Source organism: Copadichromis virginalis, linkage group LG11 (assembly GCF_057382275.1).
Source record: "Copadichromis virginalis isolate Kocher_CV1m ecotype Utaka linkage group LG11, C_Virginalis_male_GT1.1, whole genome shotgun sequence".
Taxonomy (NCBI): domain Eukaryota; kingdom Metazoa; phylum Chordata; class Actinopteri; order Cichliformes; family Cichlidae; genus Copadichromis; species Copadichromis virginalis.
Genome location: NC_140628.1, coordinates 9,787,327 through 9,808,585, shown reverse-complemented (window position 1 = coordinate 9,808,585; position 21,259 = coordinate 9,787,327). Strand labels below are relative to the sequence as shown.

Below are 21,259 nucleotides of genomic sequence, written 5' to 3'. Positions count from 1 at the left end.
CACTGTGACTGCACACTCATGTCATGTGCACGCATGCAAACATAATCACAAAAACCGTCATTCTAATGTGAAGCGTCTGTTGTATATACAAACCCAATTCCCAAAAAGTTGGGATACTGCGTAAAAGATTAATAAAAACAGACACAATGATTTGCAAAAGTCATCAGCTCATACATTTTTCACCATACAACACAGAAAACATGGAAAATGGTTAAATTGAGAAATTGTACTATTTCAAGAAAAAAAAAAGCTAATTTTGTATTTGATGGTAACAAAACACGTGTGTGGCGTTCCTTCACCTTGTAACAACAATTTGTAAATGTTTGGGAACTGAGGAGAGCATCTGCTGGACTTTTGTGAGAGGAATGTTCTCCCATTCTTGTCTGATGTAGGATTCTAACTTTTTCCATTTGATGATGCATCAAATGTTTTCAGCTGGTGAAAGGTTTGGACTGCAGGCAGGTCAGTTCAACATCTGGACTCTTCTGCTCCAAAGCTGCTGTAAGAAATGCAGTCTGAAATATGAAAGCACTTCCTTGGAAAACAAGGTTGCCTGGATGGGACCATGTGTTGATCTAAAACCTGTATATACCTTACAGCACTGATGCTTTCCAGATGTGAAAGCTGCCAGTTCCATAGGTGCTAAAGCACCTCCATACCATCAGAGATGCAGGCTTTTTAACTGACCCAGAGAAGACAGCAGTGTTTCTGGATCATGTTCACATTTGGCTTCTTCACAAACCTCGACATGCAGTGATTTCAATGACAGAATTGTGTCAAAGATCCCAGGCATGCGACGTAGACGTTCGCCTTATCCCTTGCCCACAGAAATGTCTCCAGATTCTCTGAATCTTTTGATGATGTTATGAAAACAATATATTCAAAATCTTCATTATTTTAAGTTGAGGGAAATTATTCTAAAATTGTAGATGCAGTTTTTGTTTTTTGCAGATATGCAAAACTCTGCCCCTCTAAGATGTAGTTTATATACTCGGACTGTTCCCAATTAACCTAATGAGCTGCAAAAAATGTTCCTCCTGCTGTTTCCTTTTAGCACCACTTACCTTTAAAGCCTTTATTGCCACCATGCAAACTTTTCTGAGACATGCCATCAAATTTTTAATGATTAAACGTTTTTCTTCAAACCCTACATTTTATACATTTAAACATTTGAAGTGTTCTCTGAAAAAAAATAAAATAAAAACTGGTCTGTGTATTTTCCAATTGATTGCATTCTGTTTTGTTTTTTACATTTACTCATTGCATTTTTTTTTGGAATGGGCTTTGTATACTGAGTTGTAGATGTATCTTGCATTTATGTGCAGCCCTCGATTTTAATATAGCACAAATTACTAGACTTAGAAGCAGCAAGTACAGAAGCTTATGAAGTTGTGTGCTTATTTGCTTAATTTATAATTCATGAAATCTCATAAAAGTCTCTTTAGTGCAATTAGCTCTCATTGTATTACTAAATAAACCACTGAATATCATGAACTGTTACATTTTTCAAACTAGTGACTGTTGCAGACTGGCCAACTATCTATCTTAGTGCTCATTAATACACTTACTCTAAAATCAGTGAAGTCGTTTATCATTCTTCCTTTATAGGTTGCCATTTTATGCGCAATTAAAGTGATCAGAAATGCTTTATTTGACAATATCTGGATGGAATTTCTGATTAGGCATCCAGATGCCCATTTTCAGCAACTAGTAACAAAAAAAAAATTCAACGTTTTTGAAGTCATAAACCTAATTAATCACTAGAAGAAAAAACATCTCCACTTACTACATCAGAAAAAGCACATGTCGATTTGGTTAGTTGTGTGTCTGAGTTTAATTATACGTTTAAAATTTCAAAAATAAAAACAGACTTCAGAAACTTCTATAAAAGAATATGCCTTTTTATTTGGAAAACATCTCACACAAAATATCTGTGCACACCTCTGGATACTGGAATAATTGAGGTGAGGGAGAAGGAATATTGTCCATTTACTTGATAAAAGTCGGATGGACAGAAAGGCTGGAATTCAATAAATATCCCAGCAGTGAGTGAGACAGTGTTCAAGAGTTTTTATGTGGGAAACCGACAGAAAACTGAAGATTTCCTACAACAGTGTGTAATCCACATTTCACAGTGACCTGTGACCTTCCACAAACTCTGGAGAGAGGAGAGAATGAAGTGACAGGAGCAAGAAGACATGAAGATCAGTGTGTCTAATTTCAGAGACAGATGTCTTGTACGTCCTCAACTGGCACATTCATAAAATCCTCTCCGTGTCAACATCTGCAGTGAAAGGATTCCCCAGGATTTTTTTTTTTTTTTTTTTTTTTTTTAAGGAAAACATTAAAGGAACAGAGTGGACAGCTGTACTCAAGTTTTCCTTTTTTCTTTGACCTGTTTAATTCAAGAATGTTTCTCAGACTCTTGGATTTTACGTACTGAAAATATGCCTTAAAAAGTTTAATCTCAAAGCACATTGAGGCTATACCTCAAAAAGGCCTCCTTGGTGTAGATATTTGTTGTTAGGGTACTGTAACGCATGATTTTTAAAAATAAATTCATCAGGAATAAGTAAAAAAAATGTTTTAAAAAAGAGCAAAAGTTTTTTTGTAGCAGCTGTGTGACGTCCTTAAAAAAAAATCTGAACAGAAGCAGGGATGAGAAATCAAATGCTTCAGTGACACCTCATCCCTCTGTGTTATCCCACAGTATAGGCAACTCCCCAGTTGCATGTTTTATATAATGCGAGTGCAGCTTTGCCACATCATCAAAGCCCATATCACAGTCAAAGCACTCCCATTCCCAGTACTTATGGTCGCTGTGCACGTTTCTTTCCTGTGACTCTGCCTCGTCCGGCTCGTTTCTTGTTTTTGACTGTACATCTCCTGATTTGGACTCGTCAGATAGATCAGCCAAGTTAGCTTGTCTCAAAATCTTAAAGTGAAACACCGGTTCTCCACAGTCTGACTTGTCAGATCTGTCACGATCCTCGATCTTCTCACATGGGCTTTGTAGCCCTGTTTTCTGTGTGCTTTCCTCCTCCTCTGGTCGTTCTTTTAAGTCTGCATTCATTTCTGGCTCTTCTTCAACACAAGGGAGAAGAGCACTTCTTTGAATCAAACCTCCCAGGTTCACAGAGTTGGTACGATGCTGTTTTTGATGCGAAATTACCTTTCCGGGATTGGAGAAGCTCTGCTTAGCTCCGCCATGGTTGCTGAAGTGACTTGTGGGTTGTGCAGACGTGCGGAGGCTCCCGTGCCTGTGATAGTGATTTTGCAGGTGTTTGTCTAGTGACGCTTCATCTCTAAAGCCGCGAGTGCAGCTCAAACACCAAAATGGATTCTGTTTATGTAGCTCAGCGTGAGCCAACCACAGCCCCGCAGAAGCAAAGTCCTTGTTACAAGTATCACATCTGTGAGGGGCTGATTTTAATGAAATGCTTGCTCTGTGAACTCTCAGGTGGGAGATTAGCCGTGTTCGTCTGATGAATAGCATCCCACAATCTGGACACTCGTACTGGCGCAAAATTGACTCGTCCGGAGGTTTCGCTGATGCAGAGGACTCGTTTTCGTGCAGCTGTTGGTGTTTTTTGAAAGAAACCAGGTACGCGTAAATCTTTCCACAGATCGAGCAAACATAATCTTTTCTAGGTGCATTCTTCACTGAGGCGGTGGAAACTCCAAAGCTTTGAATCGGGTCTGAGGTCCCTGTTTGGGCTGAATCGCTCTCATCACACTCAGCTGTATTACCAATCATGCTTTCATCTCCATTTTCTCCAGCATCTTCTCTCTCTGGCACTAGTTCTGCTACCATGTGGTCTTCAATCTCTGCTTCCTCCTCTTCCAGAGCGTGCTGGTGCAGGTGAGTCTCGTAGTTTTCCCACTGTGTGAACTTCAGCCCACAGTCCTTACATTCAACTCTGTGCTCCTCATCTACAAAGGAAAAAAAAGTTATTAAGTACAGTAAGTATTGGTACTGATTAAATGTTTAGTGTAAATTGTGAACATGTAGTATCATGCTGAAATGCTGTTAAGCAAGGGTGCAGTAAACACTAATAATAATAATAATAATAATAATAATAAAAAAATGTGTTCTCATGCTATGACTCACTCTCGTCCACCTCTCCTCTGGTTTGCGATCGTACATCTTCTGATTCAGACCCATCAGATAGTTTGGAAACCTTTGAGTGACACACAGGCTCTGTACAATCAGACTCCACAGAGCTGTCACGCTCTGCAGTCATTGCATCCTCGCCTGGGCCTTCAACTTCACTTCTCTCCACATTGTCTTCTTTTCTCGTCTCCTCTTGCATGTTTGCATTTGTTTTATCTCCTTTAGAGGTCGTCTTCCTGTGGAGACGCTGGTGTTTTTGGAACGAAACACGGTATTTATACTTCTTTCCACAGGTCACGCAGGTGTAACCCTGTCTAAGTGCATTTCTCACATCTTCATCTCTGCTTTCTACATCGTCTGCTCTCTCAGAGACTGTTTCTGCTGTCCTGTCCTCTTCCATCGGAGTTTCCTCGTCTTCCACGGCGTGCTGGTGCAGGTGAGTCTCGTAGAGCTCCTGCTGTGCAAACTTCAGCCCACAGTCCTTACATTCAACACTGAGTTCTTTATCTGCAAAGAGCAACAGGAGAAATTTTAAGTACAAAAAATATTGACATGGATTAAATGTTTAGGGTAAGTATGAAGAAGTAGAATAAACCTGTTATGATTTTATAAATTATTTTAGACAAATGATCGTTCTGTTTTTCATCATCTGAAAGTTTCTCTCAAATTCAGGAGGACAGCTCAGTCACAAAGTTACCATCTGATGTAAAGCAACCAACTGATCACAGTCTGTGGAAAACTTGCACAATTTTTAACATTACTCTTTAAACTGCTAAAATTTTAACAAACAAGAAAAAAAAAAACAACAAAACAAAAAGTACAGGTTGGACTCCACTTAAGTATTTCAGGAGAAGAAAGTAGGTGTTTTTTGTTATGTTTTTCTATCATTCTTTACATGTTTAAATATTTGATACCAAAGCTCTATAAATATAAACCCTCAGGAAGGAGTGTAGCTCAAATTAACATTCAGCGATAGATGCTTGAAGTACTTAAAATTGTTGGATGTCCAGCCTCTGACAGCAGATCTGGAATCCTGCAGAAACCAGATTTTAATTTACAGCTTCTGACACACAAAAGTTCCTGTTAAATTTAAGATCATGTTTTTGCTCATTTTCCCATTTTATAAGAATTTAAACTGAATCATGCAGCAAGTAGATTTTTCTGCACAGAAAGAACAGATGTGTGCTGAATGCCGTTACAACACAAAAACACAAGTTCATGATTCCACCTCTGGACACAGATATGTATTTAAGGAGAACAACATCAAAATCCTGAGAATTACATATTTTGTGACTGGAAACACTTTTGAATAACATTTGTTTTATTAACACTGAAGACAAACAATTGAGGAAAGTGAATGTGTTGCACTCACTTAGTTTGATATGTATTATGTTCTTGCAAAAGAAATAAACACTGTGGTGGAGTAGTTATGGTTTCTGTTTAGTTTAATAGCCGAATGATTCAGCATCACTGGTGAGATTATTCTTGATTAAGAATTCTATCGTAGCAATAATTTAATATAAATGTGAAAATGCAATTTATCAAACTGCCTCAAAAGTTACAGTGCTTACATTTATTACATCACTTGTCATAAAAACAAGAAAACTCCAAAACTTTAGAGATTAGGAAAATAAACTGGGGTCTGCATTTTTACACCCAGATTTCAGCTGCACACTAGATTTCTTTAAGAACTCGGAAATTAATCATTCAAACACTAAAAAGAACTCATCTATTCACAAATACAAGTAAATGACTGTAATTTGCCATCTTAACCAAATAATAACATACTTTATATTTTTTCTCAGCTCTTTTGTAAAGCAGTCAATTTTAAAATACATGGAGTAGAGCAATAATTATATTATAGCATTAAAAATATAATTTTGATAAAAGAGCTTGCACATTACAGACAAATAAAATACGATTTGGTAATTACCAAAACGTAATCTACAGCAGCTGTGGCATAAACCTTACACTGGGTTGTGGTCTATAAAATTTCGTAAGCATGCTATCTCACCTTGTAAATAAAAAGCACCACGTGAAATTTAGACTCTTAATCTTAAATCAGGAAATCTTAGAATGTATTATAGACTCTGGCTGCCAAATTTAAGCATGGATATAAAGAATTTATTTTGAGGAAAATCAGAGCGATCATCATGACAAACTTTGGATGTAATATTAAAAGGAACTTGTTATTTACAAACAAGTTCATTTAGATTTGGTGCAATAGTGTCATAGCTGGATGAAAATGTGTTTTTTTTCACCTGAAATTGACTCTTTTAAAGAATATTTTGAGCCTTTTGTATGAAAAATTGAACATAAAATCTCAGTTCCCTGCCTGTAAAACAACAGCATTTCAGATCTGTCAGTAAAACAAATATTTTAGGGACTTCGAGCAAATTTCTTTCAAAGAAAACTAAGGCCAGTAGAGACCTGGAATTTTGCTTACTTCCTGTTAATAAGTATAACTCCCCTCTTTGAATTATTTTTCAGGCAAACTTGAGATGGTCAGCTTGGAGACGTGTGAAGAACTGGCATGTCATCACCTAAGATCAGAATCCGAGCACTCTTATTACCACTTATCTATGTGTGTGCATGTTCGCATGCTATGACTCACTCTCGTCCACCTCTCCTCTGGTTTGCGATCGTACATCTTCTGATTCAGACCCATCAGATAGTTTGGAAACCTTTGAGTGACACACAGGCTCTGTACAATCAGACTCCACAGAGCTGTCACGCTCTGCAGTCATTGCATCCTCGCCTGGGCCTTCAACTTCACTTCTCTCCACATTGTCTTCTTTTCTCGTCTCCTCTTGCATGTTTGCATTTGTTTTATCTCCTTTAGAGGTCGTCTTCCTGTGGAGACGCTGGTGTTTTTGGAACGAAACACGGTATTTATACTTCTTTCCACAGGTCACGCAGGTGTAACCCTGTCTAAGTGTATTTCTCACATCTTCATCTCTGCTTTCTACATCGTCTGCTCTCTCAGAGACTGTTTCTGCTGTCCTGTCCTCTTCCATCGGAGTTTCCTCGTCTTCCACGGCGTGCTGGTGCAGGTGAGTCTCGTAGAGCTCCTGCTGTGCAAACTTCAGCCCACAGTCCTTACATTCAACACTGAGTTCTTTATCTGCAAAGAGCAACAGGAGAAATTTTTAATTACCATGTAGATTATTATGGCAGCTTGTGTTTTACATGGAAAGTCTGAGTAATATTTTATTTTGACAGTTTGAGATAAATTATTCTGTTTCAGCAGGCATTAGAAAGTGATCACGTCAGCAAAAAAAAAAAATTGTGCAAAAAAACCCCCAAACCCCCCCAAAACCGAAACTCAAATAAACTTAAATAGGAAATTAAAAAAAAAAAAAAAAAAAAAAAAAAAAAACAACCTAAAATTAAGCATAAAAATACTGATTTCCAAGCACTGACAGTAAAGACATCTTTTAGCACCTCCTGATTACACTGATGTATTCAAATATTTTCTTGTTTGCCACTGAGAATTTTTTTTACACTGATTTTAGATAAGAAATCTGATTTAAGCCTACACATTAGGTTTTTGAGAGTCACGTTGCCATTTCAATATTTTTTAATAACAATATACTGACACTATATCTGGGATTTAAACTATTTGCCAACAAAATTGTTTTTTGTGTTTTTTTTCTTAAAGACGACACCGGAGTTGCATTTAAGCATATTTCTATCAATTTAGCTAAAAATAAAAACAAGCATGCTCAGGGTGCTCAGAGATGTTTGAGGCACTGGATTTTACTGCACATTCATTTCTCTTTGCAAGAACCAACAGTGGTCACTCATCATGCTCTGACTCAATTTTCCCTGATATCAGTTTTTCATCACTTTCATATTTTGGTTAAATCTTTAGCGGCACTTATCGCTGACATCACACAGATCTGGTGGAGAAAATGTAGAAAGTGCATCTTCAGTGACATTCTGGCACTCATTATCTGATATACTTTCAGCATGTTTATCCACAAGCTCAGCACTATTAACAGCTATGTGACTGCCAAGAAACAACATGCTTGAATGCTGCTGATTCAGCTGGTTTACTTTTCCTTTTGAACTCATCATGAAGCATCAGTTCATGTTCATCAGGACCAAGAAAATCACCTTTAGTGCACTGATGTCTTAAACACTGAGATGCATCTCCATTTCTGTCCAGTCCTGTTATCCAGTGAATCAGTGGAACATCACAGCGACAAAAAACGTGAAGCTAGAAGAAAACAGCTCTCATATTTGGAGTCAGTAAGTGAAATTAGTGGAAGTACAGGTGAAAGAATCCCAGGAACAAAATGTTTGTTGATCAGTGCTACAGCAGGCACTGCAAACATCTTTAAATTGGAGGAAACTGGACCTATATCACTGCAGAGCCTTAACTAATATGATCAACAACACATGCTTTTACTTATTTGTACATTGTTTTAGTAGCAAACTTTTAGTTTGCTCCTTTGACACATCAAGGTGTTCTATTTAATACATGCTAGATATGAAATGTAGTAATGCGAGAGCAATTTATGTCACCCGCATATTGGCATATTCATAAGCTAAGTAATCGTGAAATGGGAAACAACAATATTAACAACCCAGACATGACTAGAATATGCAGACTGACTGAATTAATCACACAACCATTAATCATGGCAAAAACAAGTTCGTTTATTTTCAACTTCTTTGACTTCTAGGAATAAAAAACAAATAAATATAACAAACTACTTAGAACTATACTACAAGAACATAACTGCTACTTTAAGTAATGAATATTTTATCACACAATAGAAATAACACTATAAAGAATCAACAGAGGAGCTTATAAATCAGTTAATGCGTAATGCATTGTACAAAGCATACAATGAACGTAGTATAGTTTATAATAATGGAAGTGACCAAGTGATGTTAGACAAGAATTTTGTTTTTCCTACCAGGTTATGTAAAGAGTACGCATTGCTGAATTTCAGGTTCTTTATCTTTCTGTAAAATATGCAAAACGTCAATCATCCTTCAACAAAACATCAGTTCTTAACAAAAACAGCAGCAAAATTAGCACATGCGTGTGGCGCAACATTGTTTAGCATGTCTTTCTACACTTTGCAAGTAGTGTGTCAACAGCATTTTTCATTTCTCTGGGCAATTTACATGCATAAATTTGTCTGAAAATGAAAGACAGTGGTCCCCAAAGAAATTAATCAAGTTCAATTTACATTCACAACAGGTCAATTTAAAACAGCAAAAAAATATGAGATCTATGACATCAGTGCTCTCCCCCCAAAAAACAACACTGTGTATTTTCACATTTGTACCGCCACCAGTCAGATCATTAAACTTAACTCTTGCACAGTGCAGCTCTTTCTGGTGCTGTCTGGTTGCTTGGTCTTGATTTGTGGTGCAGGTCAAAATAGAACTAACATCAACTTAATAACGGGATAGAGTGATCTCTGTTACCGATTTTACCTGCCAGTTCTGCTCAGCATATACTAGTCCAGTGTTACATGTTTAAGTACAACGAATCTCAAAAACTATACGAACAAATTAGGAACTATTTAGCCAAAGTAAAAGGTGCAAAAAAGAAATTTTCTAACAAAGATTTTTAGAAGTTTCAGAAAAGCCAGCATCTATGTACAGAGTCATTGTTTCAGGTCTTTTCAGGTTTCTTTGCTTTAATTCACTCTGTGGGTGTGTTCAATATAATGCTGGTGCAAATCAGTTTCTTGACAAAAAGTAGTTCCACATTCAAGGCAGGTAAGGCCATTGGAATCTCCTGCAGAGACAGCAGCAGGAGCATCGCTTTGTCTTTTGTAATCGCTGATACATTCCTGGTGATGCTCAATGAGGTCTTGGATTTCACGGAAGGTCCTGGGGCAAACGGAGCAATGGTATGAGTCACTGCTGCTGCACTGCTCCGTTTTGTGTTTCTGTAATTCGGTCGGTGAAAGAAAGGCTTTGCCACAGTGTTGGCACTTATGGCTACTTTGTGACTGGCCCGCTGAGTTGAGCGTAGGCCGAATCACTTTAGAAGATGGGAAAAACTTTTCTCTGTTGTCAGCAGCGGGGGGATTGGGTTTTAGAGGCTTTGAGGTCATAGCAGCACTCAGTCTATAGCGTACCTCATTCGGCAGACGGCAGCGGACTTCGTCGTGCCAAGCAAGGTGCTGATGTAGCTGATTCTCAGTCCAAAAGCCTTGGCAGCACAGAGCACAGGAGTAAGGCCGACTCTGTGCCTTTGCCTTATGGGTCCCTAATTGTTCCTCCGTTTGGAAAGCTTTCCCGCACTTATCACACTTGAAGAAGCATTTGGCTGTGTTCTCCGATACACAGCTGACTTGTGGAGGAACCTCAGCTGCAGCTCTAGGAGTTTGATTATCCAGTTTCGACTCCTGCTTCACATCCAGGTAAACTCTCTTAAAGTTGGGGGCGCCTTCAGAAATGCCCCATTCCCTGGAGTCTGGACACAATTTCACAGGAGAATCCAATGTGATTTTCATCCAATCTCTGTCAACTGTGCTACTTTTTAACATCACACTGGTGTTATCTGCTGCTGATGAATCTCCAGTTTTCCTCATCTCACTACTTGAGGCAACAGGCTCTTTTTTTCTGCGCAAAGCAGCTTTGCGTTTGCCTTTTGTGCTCTTTGCGTGGGCCTGCCATTTGTGAGCACGTAGTCCTCTTGCTTTAGTAAAGGTCATCGAGCAGAGGGGACACTGGTGAGGTTTTGGCTTCAGTGCCAGTAATACGGCATCACTCTCACTGCAATTTATTTTGACTTGTTCTGGAGCCTGGTCAAACGCCTCGTTTCCCGTCTCTAAAGTTTTACTGTGCTTGGCTGGAAGTAAATCTTGCACAAATGTCTTGCCTGGTTCGTTGCTGCTCAAATCTGGCTCTGGTACAGCTTTGCTTTGACATGGTGGATTAAACATCTGGTGGCGCTGCAGAACGCGGTGATTAAAAAACTGTTTGCCACAGTTTTTGCACTGAAAAGTTCCATCTATGGTTTTGTGGTTAAGAGATTTCAAATCATCATCTTTTAGCAGGGACCGCGAAGATTTCTTTTCTTTGTGCCATCGTTTGTGGGAGCCCAGGGCTGAGTTAGACATAAACCGTCTCCCACATTCAGAGCAGTGAAACAGTCCTTTACCCTGCTCTTCTTGTTTAGGTTTTTTTAACATTGTAGAAATGGCCAGTTTGGATTTTGGTAAAGACCTGTAGCCCTCAGCATGAATTCTTTTGTGAAAATTTAAAGCCCCAACTACTGAAAAGCTTCTGTCACATTTTTTGCATTTGTATTTCATATTGGATGCAGTTGGGTTTTCCAGTTCTCCTTCACCTGTGTCATTTTCCATCTCTGGTTCCGTGCCATCCATTTCACTCTTTACTGGTGTACGTACCTTTGACTGGTCAGAGCTTTCCCATGTGCTAGCATCCACGCTGCCTTCGCACAATCTTAGAGCATCATCATTTTCTGTATTTGCAACGACTTGATTGTCTCTTTTAATGCACAGTTTCTGATGAACCCTTAAAGAGACCTTGCTGTTGAAATGTGCAAGGCATGTAGCGCACTGTAGATCCTCCAGCGTGACTCTGGACCACGATGATGATGGAGAATGCCCACTCTCATAGCCATGGCTTTTCATATGAAACTGCAGTGCTTTGGCCCGTGAAAACAACTTCCCACAGTCAGGACAGCTGTAGGTATTCTTTTTCAGCTGTTCAACTTGATGCTGAAAAGACTTGATGGGTGGTGGGAGCAACTGGTCATTATGCACTACCTGGTGTCTAAGGAGGCTGGAAAAAAGGCGGAATGACCTGTTGCAGAGTTCGCATTTGTGATTTCCATTTTCATGCTTTCGCATGTGCAATGTCATGATGCCTCTGTGCCGAAATTTTCTGCCACACACCGGACATGCAACCTTCATGCTAGAGCGTTGGTGTCCATTAACAGAGGATCCCGGGACACCTTTTCTCAGCCTCAAATCTGCACACTCTGTCGGATTTTGCTTGTGGTGTGAGAAAGCACCTAAAGACCAAAATCCCTTTCCACACTGCTCACAATGATAGATCTTTGGGCCCAGTAGGGTTTTCTTTGGATTGTATTCTTTCTTACTGACTGAAATATTTTCCTTTTTTTGTGCAGAGCAGGTTTTCATATGGTTAAACAGGCTAGCTGCATGCGAATAAGACATTGTGCAATCTGGGCACTGGAACTGTTTTCTTTTGGGATGATGCAACTGATGAGAGACCAAAGCAGACAAACGAGAGAAAACTTTGCCGCATTCACTGCACGTCAGATTTTTCTTCTCTAATCCCTCCACCTCCTGAAATGCATCGCTGCTTGGCATCTGACCACCGTGGGTCTGTATGTGATGGCAGTGTGCCTCAAAGCTACTTGCTTCATGACCACAAGTGTCACATGTGTAAAAAGGCGCTGACTGACCTTGTGCCTGCTGTCTTCTCTTATAAACGCCATGCCACATTCTGTGAACACGCAGCGATGAAGAACTAGAAAACCAGCGATAACACTCTGGACAATCAAACCTGTCTTCTGCTGATTTATTCTCAGCTTCCCTCGCTATCAGTGCAATCGGCTCATCAGCCTGCTCAAAATCAATTTGTACAATTTTCAAGTCCATTTCTGGTTTGGAAACAATATCACTGTCATCTCTTCCCTCCTGATCGGATTCACACACCAGCTCCAGGTCAGGATTCAGATCTTGGGGTGGCTCATCCTCAGACTCACTTGCACTGATCACCTGTACGTTAAAGTCACCGGGTTCATAACTTTCCATGTCTTCATCAGTCTCAACTATGTACAACTCTTCAGTCATGTTGGTCGGAGGCAAACTGTCCAGCTGCACTTTTCCTTCTGTAGACGTTTCCAAGTCAATCTCTGGTCTTCCGCTTTCTGCCATTTGGTCTTGAGGTAGAGAGGAACACATCTGGGCCTCCTTCTCAGTTTCTCTAAAAACATCTGTGTGATGAAGCTGATGAGAATGAAGTGCCGAAGACCTGGAGAACTTTAGCCCACAATCTTTACATTCAAATGCCTTCTTCTGTAGCTGGCACAGCTGATGGTGAAATGACTTTGCTGGGGTTTCGTCACTGTGTGCAGTGCGCTGATGCCTGTAGTAGAACGTAAGAGTCATGAACACTTTTCCACATTCCTCACATGGGAACCTTTTTGCAGAATTATCACCATGATTGGCATGCCATCGCTGATGGTTAAAGAGAGCAATATGGCCACTGAAACCCTTTTTACACTCGCTGCAGTAAAACTCGTTGCAGTTCTTCTTTGGCTTTTGTTTCATTTCTTCAGGAGAGCACTGACTATTGCGGCTAAATCTCTGATGAGTCTTAAGTCGCATCAGGGCAGAAAAAGCTTTCCCACATGAGCATGTAAAAACCTTTTCAGAATAATCCTCCGTTTGACTTTCACCTGCCTTTGTTTCTGCTAATGACTCCCCAGCTGGAATTGCATCTCCTGAACTCCTGTTTCTGGGCTTAATCAACTTTTCCTCATGACAACGACGATGGGCATCAAGAGCTGAAGCACGAGAATAATTTCTCCCACAAGATTCGCACTGAAACGACTTCTTTTTCAAATGCTGAAGGTCATGAAAAACTGATTTGGAGGGTTGTCTGTGTGAGCGCTGATGGTTGAGAAAGTGTCCAATCACACCATAAGATTTCCCACAGTCCTGACATTCATAAGTTTGTTGCTTTGCTATGGCAGCATTAATCCGGATACCAGTCTCCTTTTGAGAGATCTGATCATGGTTCTTCTCCATATGCAAGTGGTATTCACTCAGGTCAATAAATGAGGATGAGCATAAAGAACAAAAGTGAAGCGCTTCATTGTCCTTTTCTCCATCATGTAACTCATCCATGTGCTTGTCCAAATACATGCTTTCTTGTGGATGTTCACGCAAATGCTTCAAGAAGGCTGCCTCCTCTCTGAAGCCTTCTCCACAATGCTGACAGCAGAAAACCCCACTCCCTAAAAATAGAAAAGGGGAAAAGAGGAGGTCAAAGCCACTCCTGTTTTCAGAGAAGAAAAAAAGAAAGGAAATTTAAAAACAAAACAAAACAAAAAACAGAGGCGCAAACATGTCTTTATTTTAAAGTAACTTGAGCTTACAGTATAATCACACAACTGCACAATTTCCATATAAAACAAAGAAATGATAGGAGAAAAATAACACTTATTAAAAAAACAACAACAAAAAAAAGTGTCATTACTGAGGTGCAAATACACTGTTTAGGGCTAAAATACCTTGAAGATGAATTATTTTGTTATTTAATACAGTTGCTGTAGTTGCATTTTTTTTTTTTTTAATAGACATGGTAAATGGTTAACGAATGTCCGCAAAGCACCTGCACACTGTGGACAACCATGTTTAGATAAAATCTCATTTAGAGCAGGGCGATATGGCCAAAAATATTTATCACGATATATATTTGAAAATTTGCGATAACGATATAACCGACGATATAATTGATGCGAGACAAAATACAACTCCACAACATTACTAGCGCAAAAAGACAACCTTCCATTTATTTTCACTTAAACAAGAAGCTGGTTTTTATGTACATTAAAGCTTTATAAAAATGTAACAGTGCAAATGCAAATTCCTTGCTGAAAGTTTAACCAAAAGGCATTTCCAGTAGAAATGGGCTGACATATCCTGAGCATAACCATGTATAATATCCACTGAAGTTAAAAAGAGTTGCTTTGCAACATTAAACTGCAGTGTGCAGTACACATTTTTCGGACCATAAGGTGCACGGGATTATAAGGCACATTAAGCGAAACAAAGCAGTCAGAATCAAATTTTATTAAACTCATTCTTCTTGCTTCCTCCACTTCTGTACCATTGATTTATTAATGAATGAATTCTGCTCTATTTCCATGTTGTTGCAGTATATTAATGACTAACCTGGTATTGTGGATGGATTATCTCAGTTGTTCTCCTGACTGAAGTTTGGTCCGTTTACAGCATCCTGCCATGCGATTGCATTTGTCTCTAACTATCAGGAACTTTAACGTTAACTTTTATAAGTGGAAAAGTGTTAGTGTTCTCCTCCAGCTTCACTGTTTATGTTATGCTAACATAGCTGTGTCGCTAGTGTGACACACTGTAATGTGTGGTCACATTATGTGATTTAAGCTTTTAGGTGTAGTTTTGTTAAGGAAGGGCCTTAATCTTGTGATTTTTGTTGGAGATCCAACATGTGGTGTGATCCCTAGTTACGCCACAAGGGGGCACTTCCGCCCCAGTGAGATGGTTTAGTGTGACGCTACTGCTCATCTTCAGATCTGGCAGAAGCGAGAGAGGAAACACACTACCTGTCGTCCATCTCATAATTTATCTGTTTTTTTTCAGGTTAGTAAGTAATAAGGCCACACATGTGGTCCACATAATTTACATGCCAAATAAGGGTAAAACCTGACCAGCCGTTTGTTTTGCTGGGATCTGTATTCGTCTGTTTTGCTCATTGAAATGTGTTACGATCGAGAGTAGGAGCTAGCTTAGCTCGCCACATCCTAGAGTAGCTGTTAGCTTTGTTGTTTTCTAAACTTAAGGCACCCTCTTGTAACAAAAGTACACCACGGCTCCTGTATATTTGAGTTAATGTGTTCGCAGAGACAGTTTGATATGTTGTCACTGTTATTGTCTAAAGTTAGTGTAATAACCTATAATAATTCTGATCGCTCTGCAATGTTGATGTGGAGATTTCCACTACACAGATACGCCATTAGTATATGGTACAATACTGGAATGTTTGCTTTATCAAACGATGTGTGAAAAAAAGTGTGATTTATAGCTCTTAGTAACAAACAACAGAGATGACTGTTTAGATTTTTGTTTATACTATTATTATACTATTTTAGTTTATTCTGATTTTGGGCTTTGGGAATGTGAGACAGAGATGTTAAGAAGTTTTTGCAACCTGTTGTGAACACATGAATGTGTTTAAATAAAGATCTGGCAGAAGCGAGAGAGGAAACACACTACCTGTCGTCCATCTCATAATTTATCTGTTTTTTTCAGAACCAGACATAATCTGTCAGCCGCCCTCTTGCTTGGGGTGTGTTACACTAGCGATCACGTATCACATCATTATATACCAGCTAGCCCAACTTCAGTAACCCTACAAACGTCACTGCTGTTTAGTTTCCTGTCTTAATTTATGTTGGACGTGATAGCAGAGCTGTACGTTTGAATTTTTCCAGAAATCTCAGTCAGAACATGCTATATCATGCTTAGGTAACTAGCGAAACTAGCGAGCTAACTTCCGCTAGCTTCCTGCTAACTTCTAACTCCGTTAAATGTAATACATTTTGTTTTCATGGATGCCTGGAAGTTAAACTTCATAGTTTCACCTTGTAAAGCAGCAATGCTGATCGTTTCATTAAAGATGAAAGAATTTAGACAGTTTTTAACTCCCAGTGATGCTGCAGTGTTCGTTTGACCTGAAGGATACGGAGTTTAGGACCCAGATTACTCCCAGATTTAAGAGCATCTTAGTCCGACAAATACGACAATAACGACGGCCGCTTGCATGTTCTGCAAAAAAATGTGCTTTGTCGTGTATCTGACGGACAAACACCAAACCAGTTCCACATCACTGAAGTTGCACCATTTTTACAAACCAATTCTGGTTCATCTGTTTCACTCAACAATCGGCCATGTGCGTATGAAAACAAAGGCACTGCGCATATGCGCGTTTTACTCATATTCTATCGCGATAATTCATTTTCCTATCGTTGCCTAACATTATACCGGTATTACCGTGAACGGTATAATATGGCCCAGCCCTAATCTCATTTAATGTCAACTCATATTTAAACGTTTAGAGAATTAATAAGTAAAGGCTGTGTTTTTCAACAAAACTCAATCCAAACAGATTTTTAACGCATATTTCTGAAATTTAGAGCAGTGAACCACAACTGTTACTCTGTAAAGTGCAGTGCTTCTTATGTGTTAAAAACATGTCCCTATTGAAGCTTTTCTTATGGATACAAACTAGAGCTGGGCGATATGAGATTTTTTCATATCACGATATGTTTTTTTCATTTCAGGCGATAACGATATCTATCACGATATAAGCCAAATAACTATATTTGTAAGATTTAAATGTGCCGTTGCTCACAAGTAAAATGTGAAATAATCAGCAGCTTGTTTTTATTTAAATATTTATTTCCCATAATAAGTTCATCCATTAAGCGGACGCGAATGGATGGATGAAGTTCAACAGGGTAGATGTACTTAAGGAACATGAGACTTTTTCAGATAAATAAAGGCAAATATTGCAAACTACACAAAAGACAGCCGCTAAAGCGTTTAAGTTTCAAAATAGAACAAACAAAACAGACTAAATTGTCAATTCCACTTAGAAACAAAATATTAATTCTAAAAATAAATCTTAGTTTGTTTTACAGAAGAACAGACAAAACTGACTAACTTTTGTCAATATCAAATAAACTGAGAACTAAAAGGAAATTCTCAATCTCTCCTTGTTGTATAGCTGAGCTTTTCAAACAGTTTTAACAGTTACTTTAGTCTGACAAAAGCCGAATGACGAATTAGCGCTTCCAGTCAGAGACTGAGGCTACGTCCACACGTACACGGGTATTTTTGAAAACGGAGATTTTCCGTTTCCGTTTTAAAAAATAATCCCGTCCACACATAAAGGCAGAAATGAAGGAAAACGCTGCTATGAACATGCCAAAGCAGCAGGTGGCGCTAGATTCCTAACTGTGCAGAAATGTTGGCCAATCAGAAGTCTAGAAGCCTCGGTGGGAAAAAGTAAACAAAGCTGCGGCATAGAAGCAGAACCGAGTCGTATGTGTGGAGGGACAGTAACTGTGTGTATATGTAAGCATTTAAACACTGCAGAGAGTAGAATTAACAGTAACAGTATTGTAGAAATTCATTTCACCGAAACAATAACGTGGCGCACAGTGTGACGCATGCACCAGTTTATTGTATTTCCAGACTTGCTTTCGGCACAATTTACAGTGCATGCTACTCTGTTTTTTGTCAGACTTGAAATAGCCGAAATACCTTCACACTACGGAACTTCTATGGCTCTTCCGTTCGACAATCTCTCCGGCATTGGAACCATCATCTGTTTTCTCTTCGGTCACGCTCGGTTGATTTTTCTAGTCGGCACACTCATTTCCTCCATTACGCGCTGGCTCCATTACCCGCTGGCTGCTTCCCAAACAAACACATGTGCGGCTTGGCACTTGTGCTGTATGTAACAAGTCACACGACGTGACGCTGCGGCTGTGATTGGTTCGGCTCTGCGCTACTTAATTTGGATTGGCTGACCTATTTTTTTTTTTTTTTTGAGGACAAGAGCAGCGAGGTCTATCGCGATAGCTTAATTTCTCTATCGAGTAAAAGTTATATCGCGATACATATCGTTATTGTTCTATCGCCCAGCTCTAATACAAAGGAATAGTGACAATCTGCCTGCTGACCTGCTGAAACTTTAGTCTGATGTCTCAACAGGAAGAAGTCGAGGCGTAAAAGTAGTGAAGATATTCTGCTTCCACCTACATATACACGTAAAAGCATACTAAATGCTTTGGATGGAAACAGCCAAGAGAAACTGTATGAGTAGTATTGTTTGCTGTCTAAATAAATATTTCCTATTGATCTAAAACAAAACACAACAAGCAATGCTTTAGTTGTTACACAACCATGCTCAGGAAAACAAAACTTCCTTCCGTTGATTGCTAAAGTTTGTGTACTGATAAAACAATAATCAGAAAAGTCTAATTTAAAACTAGTTCTAAATCTAAAATCCGTTTACGTTAATCTTCTATTAAGAGTGCCAGATTGTTAAAGCAAATGAAATAAATACCAAGGGAAAGATTATTATTGGGCGGCGGGGGGGGGAACCTGGAGATACCGCAGATTGAGCACTTCCCTATTTATGGCCTGACCAAACATTTATATTATTCAGTAGGATTACAGAAAAAGCATGTTTCCGGCAATACATAGATTTGCTTCTGGCAATGCCCTGATTCAATGTCATAAGACTAGATTATCAAAGCGGTCACATAATTTTCGATCCATATGGCTGAGTATTAACTTTGACCAGGGCTGGCGCTGTTTGTTCAATACGCCCCACTGAAAATGCTGGGAAGCCTTTAACTCGAACTGGTAACTTTATATTTGTTACTGGTGTTAAAAGAGCACTTTTTAAATCTGCCTTCAAGTCAAATATTTACATTTTCCTATTGATGGAGTGCAGGAAGACAATGCACAGGAACGCACTGATGCTGTGTTAACGTAAATGTTTAAGTCACGGCCTGTTGATGGGTGCTTACTGTCAGCGGTTTCTTCAGTCGATGGACCGGCGTTCTCTTCAGGTGTCCCTTCGTCAGCATGGCGTTTGTTTTCAGCTCCGTCCTCTACGCTGGCCGAGGAAGCAGATCCCTCCATCTTGGCGTGGCTGCTTGGTGGCGCTAGTGCTTGTTAGCTTAACAGCGCCACCGTTGTTGTTTTTTTTAATACAAATTATTTTTTACCACTCAGTCAGCTCCACGGGAGTGAAAACAGTGTGTAATATAAGTCTAGTTCGCTAAAATATAACGGAGAAGTATCATTAACCGTTTTAATAATGCGGTTGGTGTACATATAAAGGCGAGCTGTAGTCAGAACACCTGCGCAGTGCGCCTATCCTTCCCCTCAGCGGAAGTGTCTTCTTCTTCTCTTTTATTTGCCTCAACACGAAGTTATCACCCTGCAGCGACGCCAGTGGTGGTGGTGGTGCATTACTCTGACAAACAAACGCCCTCACAAACTTTTCCACTTGTTGCAGAAGAGGAGGAGCTGTTCTCCACTAAAACTAAAGTTACATATATACTGCAGTTGATTGGAACTAGTTACCTATTTGAAAAGATTTTTTAAAAAACACCTTAGAGAATAAAATATATTTACTTATACTAATTGATCAACAGTACACAGGGTTAAAGTTTAATTCGGTGACCTGTGAAATTTTAGGGTCATGTATCAAATACATTTTTGATATATTGATATTTCAGAAAGCCAGTCCATTCATTTTTAGCTCTTTTTTGCACACATTAAAATCTGAGCAAATGTTTGAAAATGAATATCTCAAAGACTACCATGTATAAAAGCCTGAAATTTGTTCTAGTCTTTTTTCCCCCCTTTAATCTTAGTCAGAGTAAATGGATATCACAAGTGGTTATCCTCTTCAAAATTATTTTTGGATAGCTTTTTTTCCTTTATTTGATAGGAGAGTATTGCACAGGAAAACTGGAAACACACCAAAGGACCTTGGGTCGGACTTAAACCCAAACAGCTGCATTTAACCATGTTGTTTGCACCATACAACTGAATCAGCATCAATAATTTGGGACAGATAATATTCATGTCTGAATACTGGGTAGTTAAAATGTGAAAAAAGAAGCAGTCCCGTAAAGTCCCATATTTGAGTATACACTAATACAAAAAAACAACAAAAAACAAAACCCTGTCACACTGTAAAAGACAGTTTGTGAAGTTTTTTCAATTTATTTCACAATAATGCAAAATAAATAATCTATAATATTTTTAACACTACATTCCTATGTCACTAAAAACAGGGAAATACTATTTTCATTCAATTTTTATGCTGCATTAAGCAAATATGACAAGTTGCACCAAATAAACAAAGCATGGTTAAGTTTCTAGATGTTATGCTAGTTTTCTTTGGGAGAGTAATTTTGGTAAATATTTTACATTTTTGACACCCACTTTGTAAGCATGCACATTGCCCTTTCCGTGGTCTTTGGAGGCTCCTCTCCAAAGACCACGGAAATTTTCAGGCTTTTAATTGTTAATGGTTTTTGAGATATAATTATGTTCAAAAATTGCAATTTCAATGTAAAATGAAAAAGCTTGAAAGTGGGCAGATTGAACTTCTAAAAAAAAAAAAATCTAGAAAAGTATTTGGTATATGAAGATTTCATTACACTGTCAAACTTGGACACTAACCCTGTCCAACCCCCCAAAAATCACACCACTAAACAAGAGTATGTGAATGGCTGATAAGAAACTAAAAGTATCTCTTTAATTCTCATACTAATCACGTCATCTCAGCGTGGTTTTTAATCTGTTTATCCAG

General features: G+C 38.9%; 1 protein-coding gene across 2 annotated transcripts; it reads right to left on the bottom strand.

Moving 5' to 3' along the window:
• Nucleotides 1-1,880: 1,880 nt before the first annotated feature.
• On the bottom strand, nt 1,881-19,816 carry LOC146698073 (uncharacterized). Of its 2 annotated transcripts, XM_085473053.1 has the most exons (4): nt 19,458-19,816; nt 6,729-7,238; nt 4,112-4,621; nt 1,881-3,933 (listed from the first exon to the last, which is right to left on the bottom strand). In XM_085473053.1, exons 1-4 carry the CDS (start codon nt 19,570-19,572, stop codon nt 2,687-2,689), a joined length of 2,382 nt encoding a protein of 793 aa, XP_085329179.1. In that variant the 5' UTR covers nt 19,573-19,816; the 3' UTR covers nt 1,881-2,686. The 2 variants fall into 2 exon arrangements, with proteins under 2 accessions (XP_085329179.1, XP_085329178.1); XM_085473052.1 differs by lacking the exons at nt 1,881-3,933; nt 4,112-4,621; nt 6,729-7,238 and adding an exon at nt 8,759-14,108.
• Between the last annotated feature and the right edge of the window lie 1,443 nt (nt 19,817-21,259).

Bases quoted from the DNA above. Each gene is read 5' to 3' on its own strand.
- LOC146698073 (XM_085473052.1), bottom strand. From the start codon at position 19,572: ATGGAGGGATCTGCTTCCTCGGCCAGCGTAGAGGACGGAGCTGAAAAC. The intron at 14,109-19,457 runs GTAAGCACCCAT...TTCTATTTTTAG, and splicing joins GACTGAAGAAACCGCTGACA to GGAGTGGGGTTTTCTGCTGT.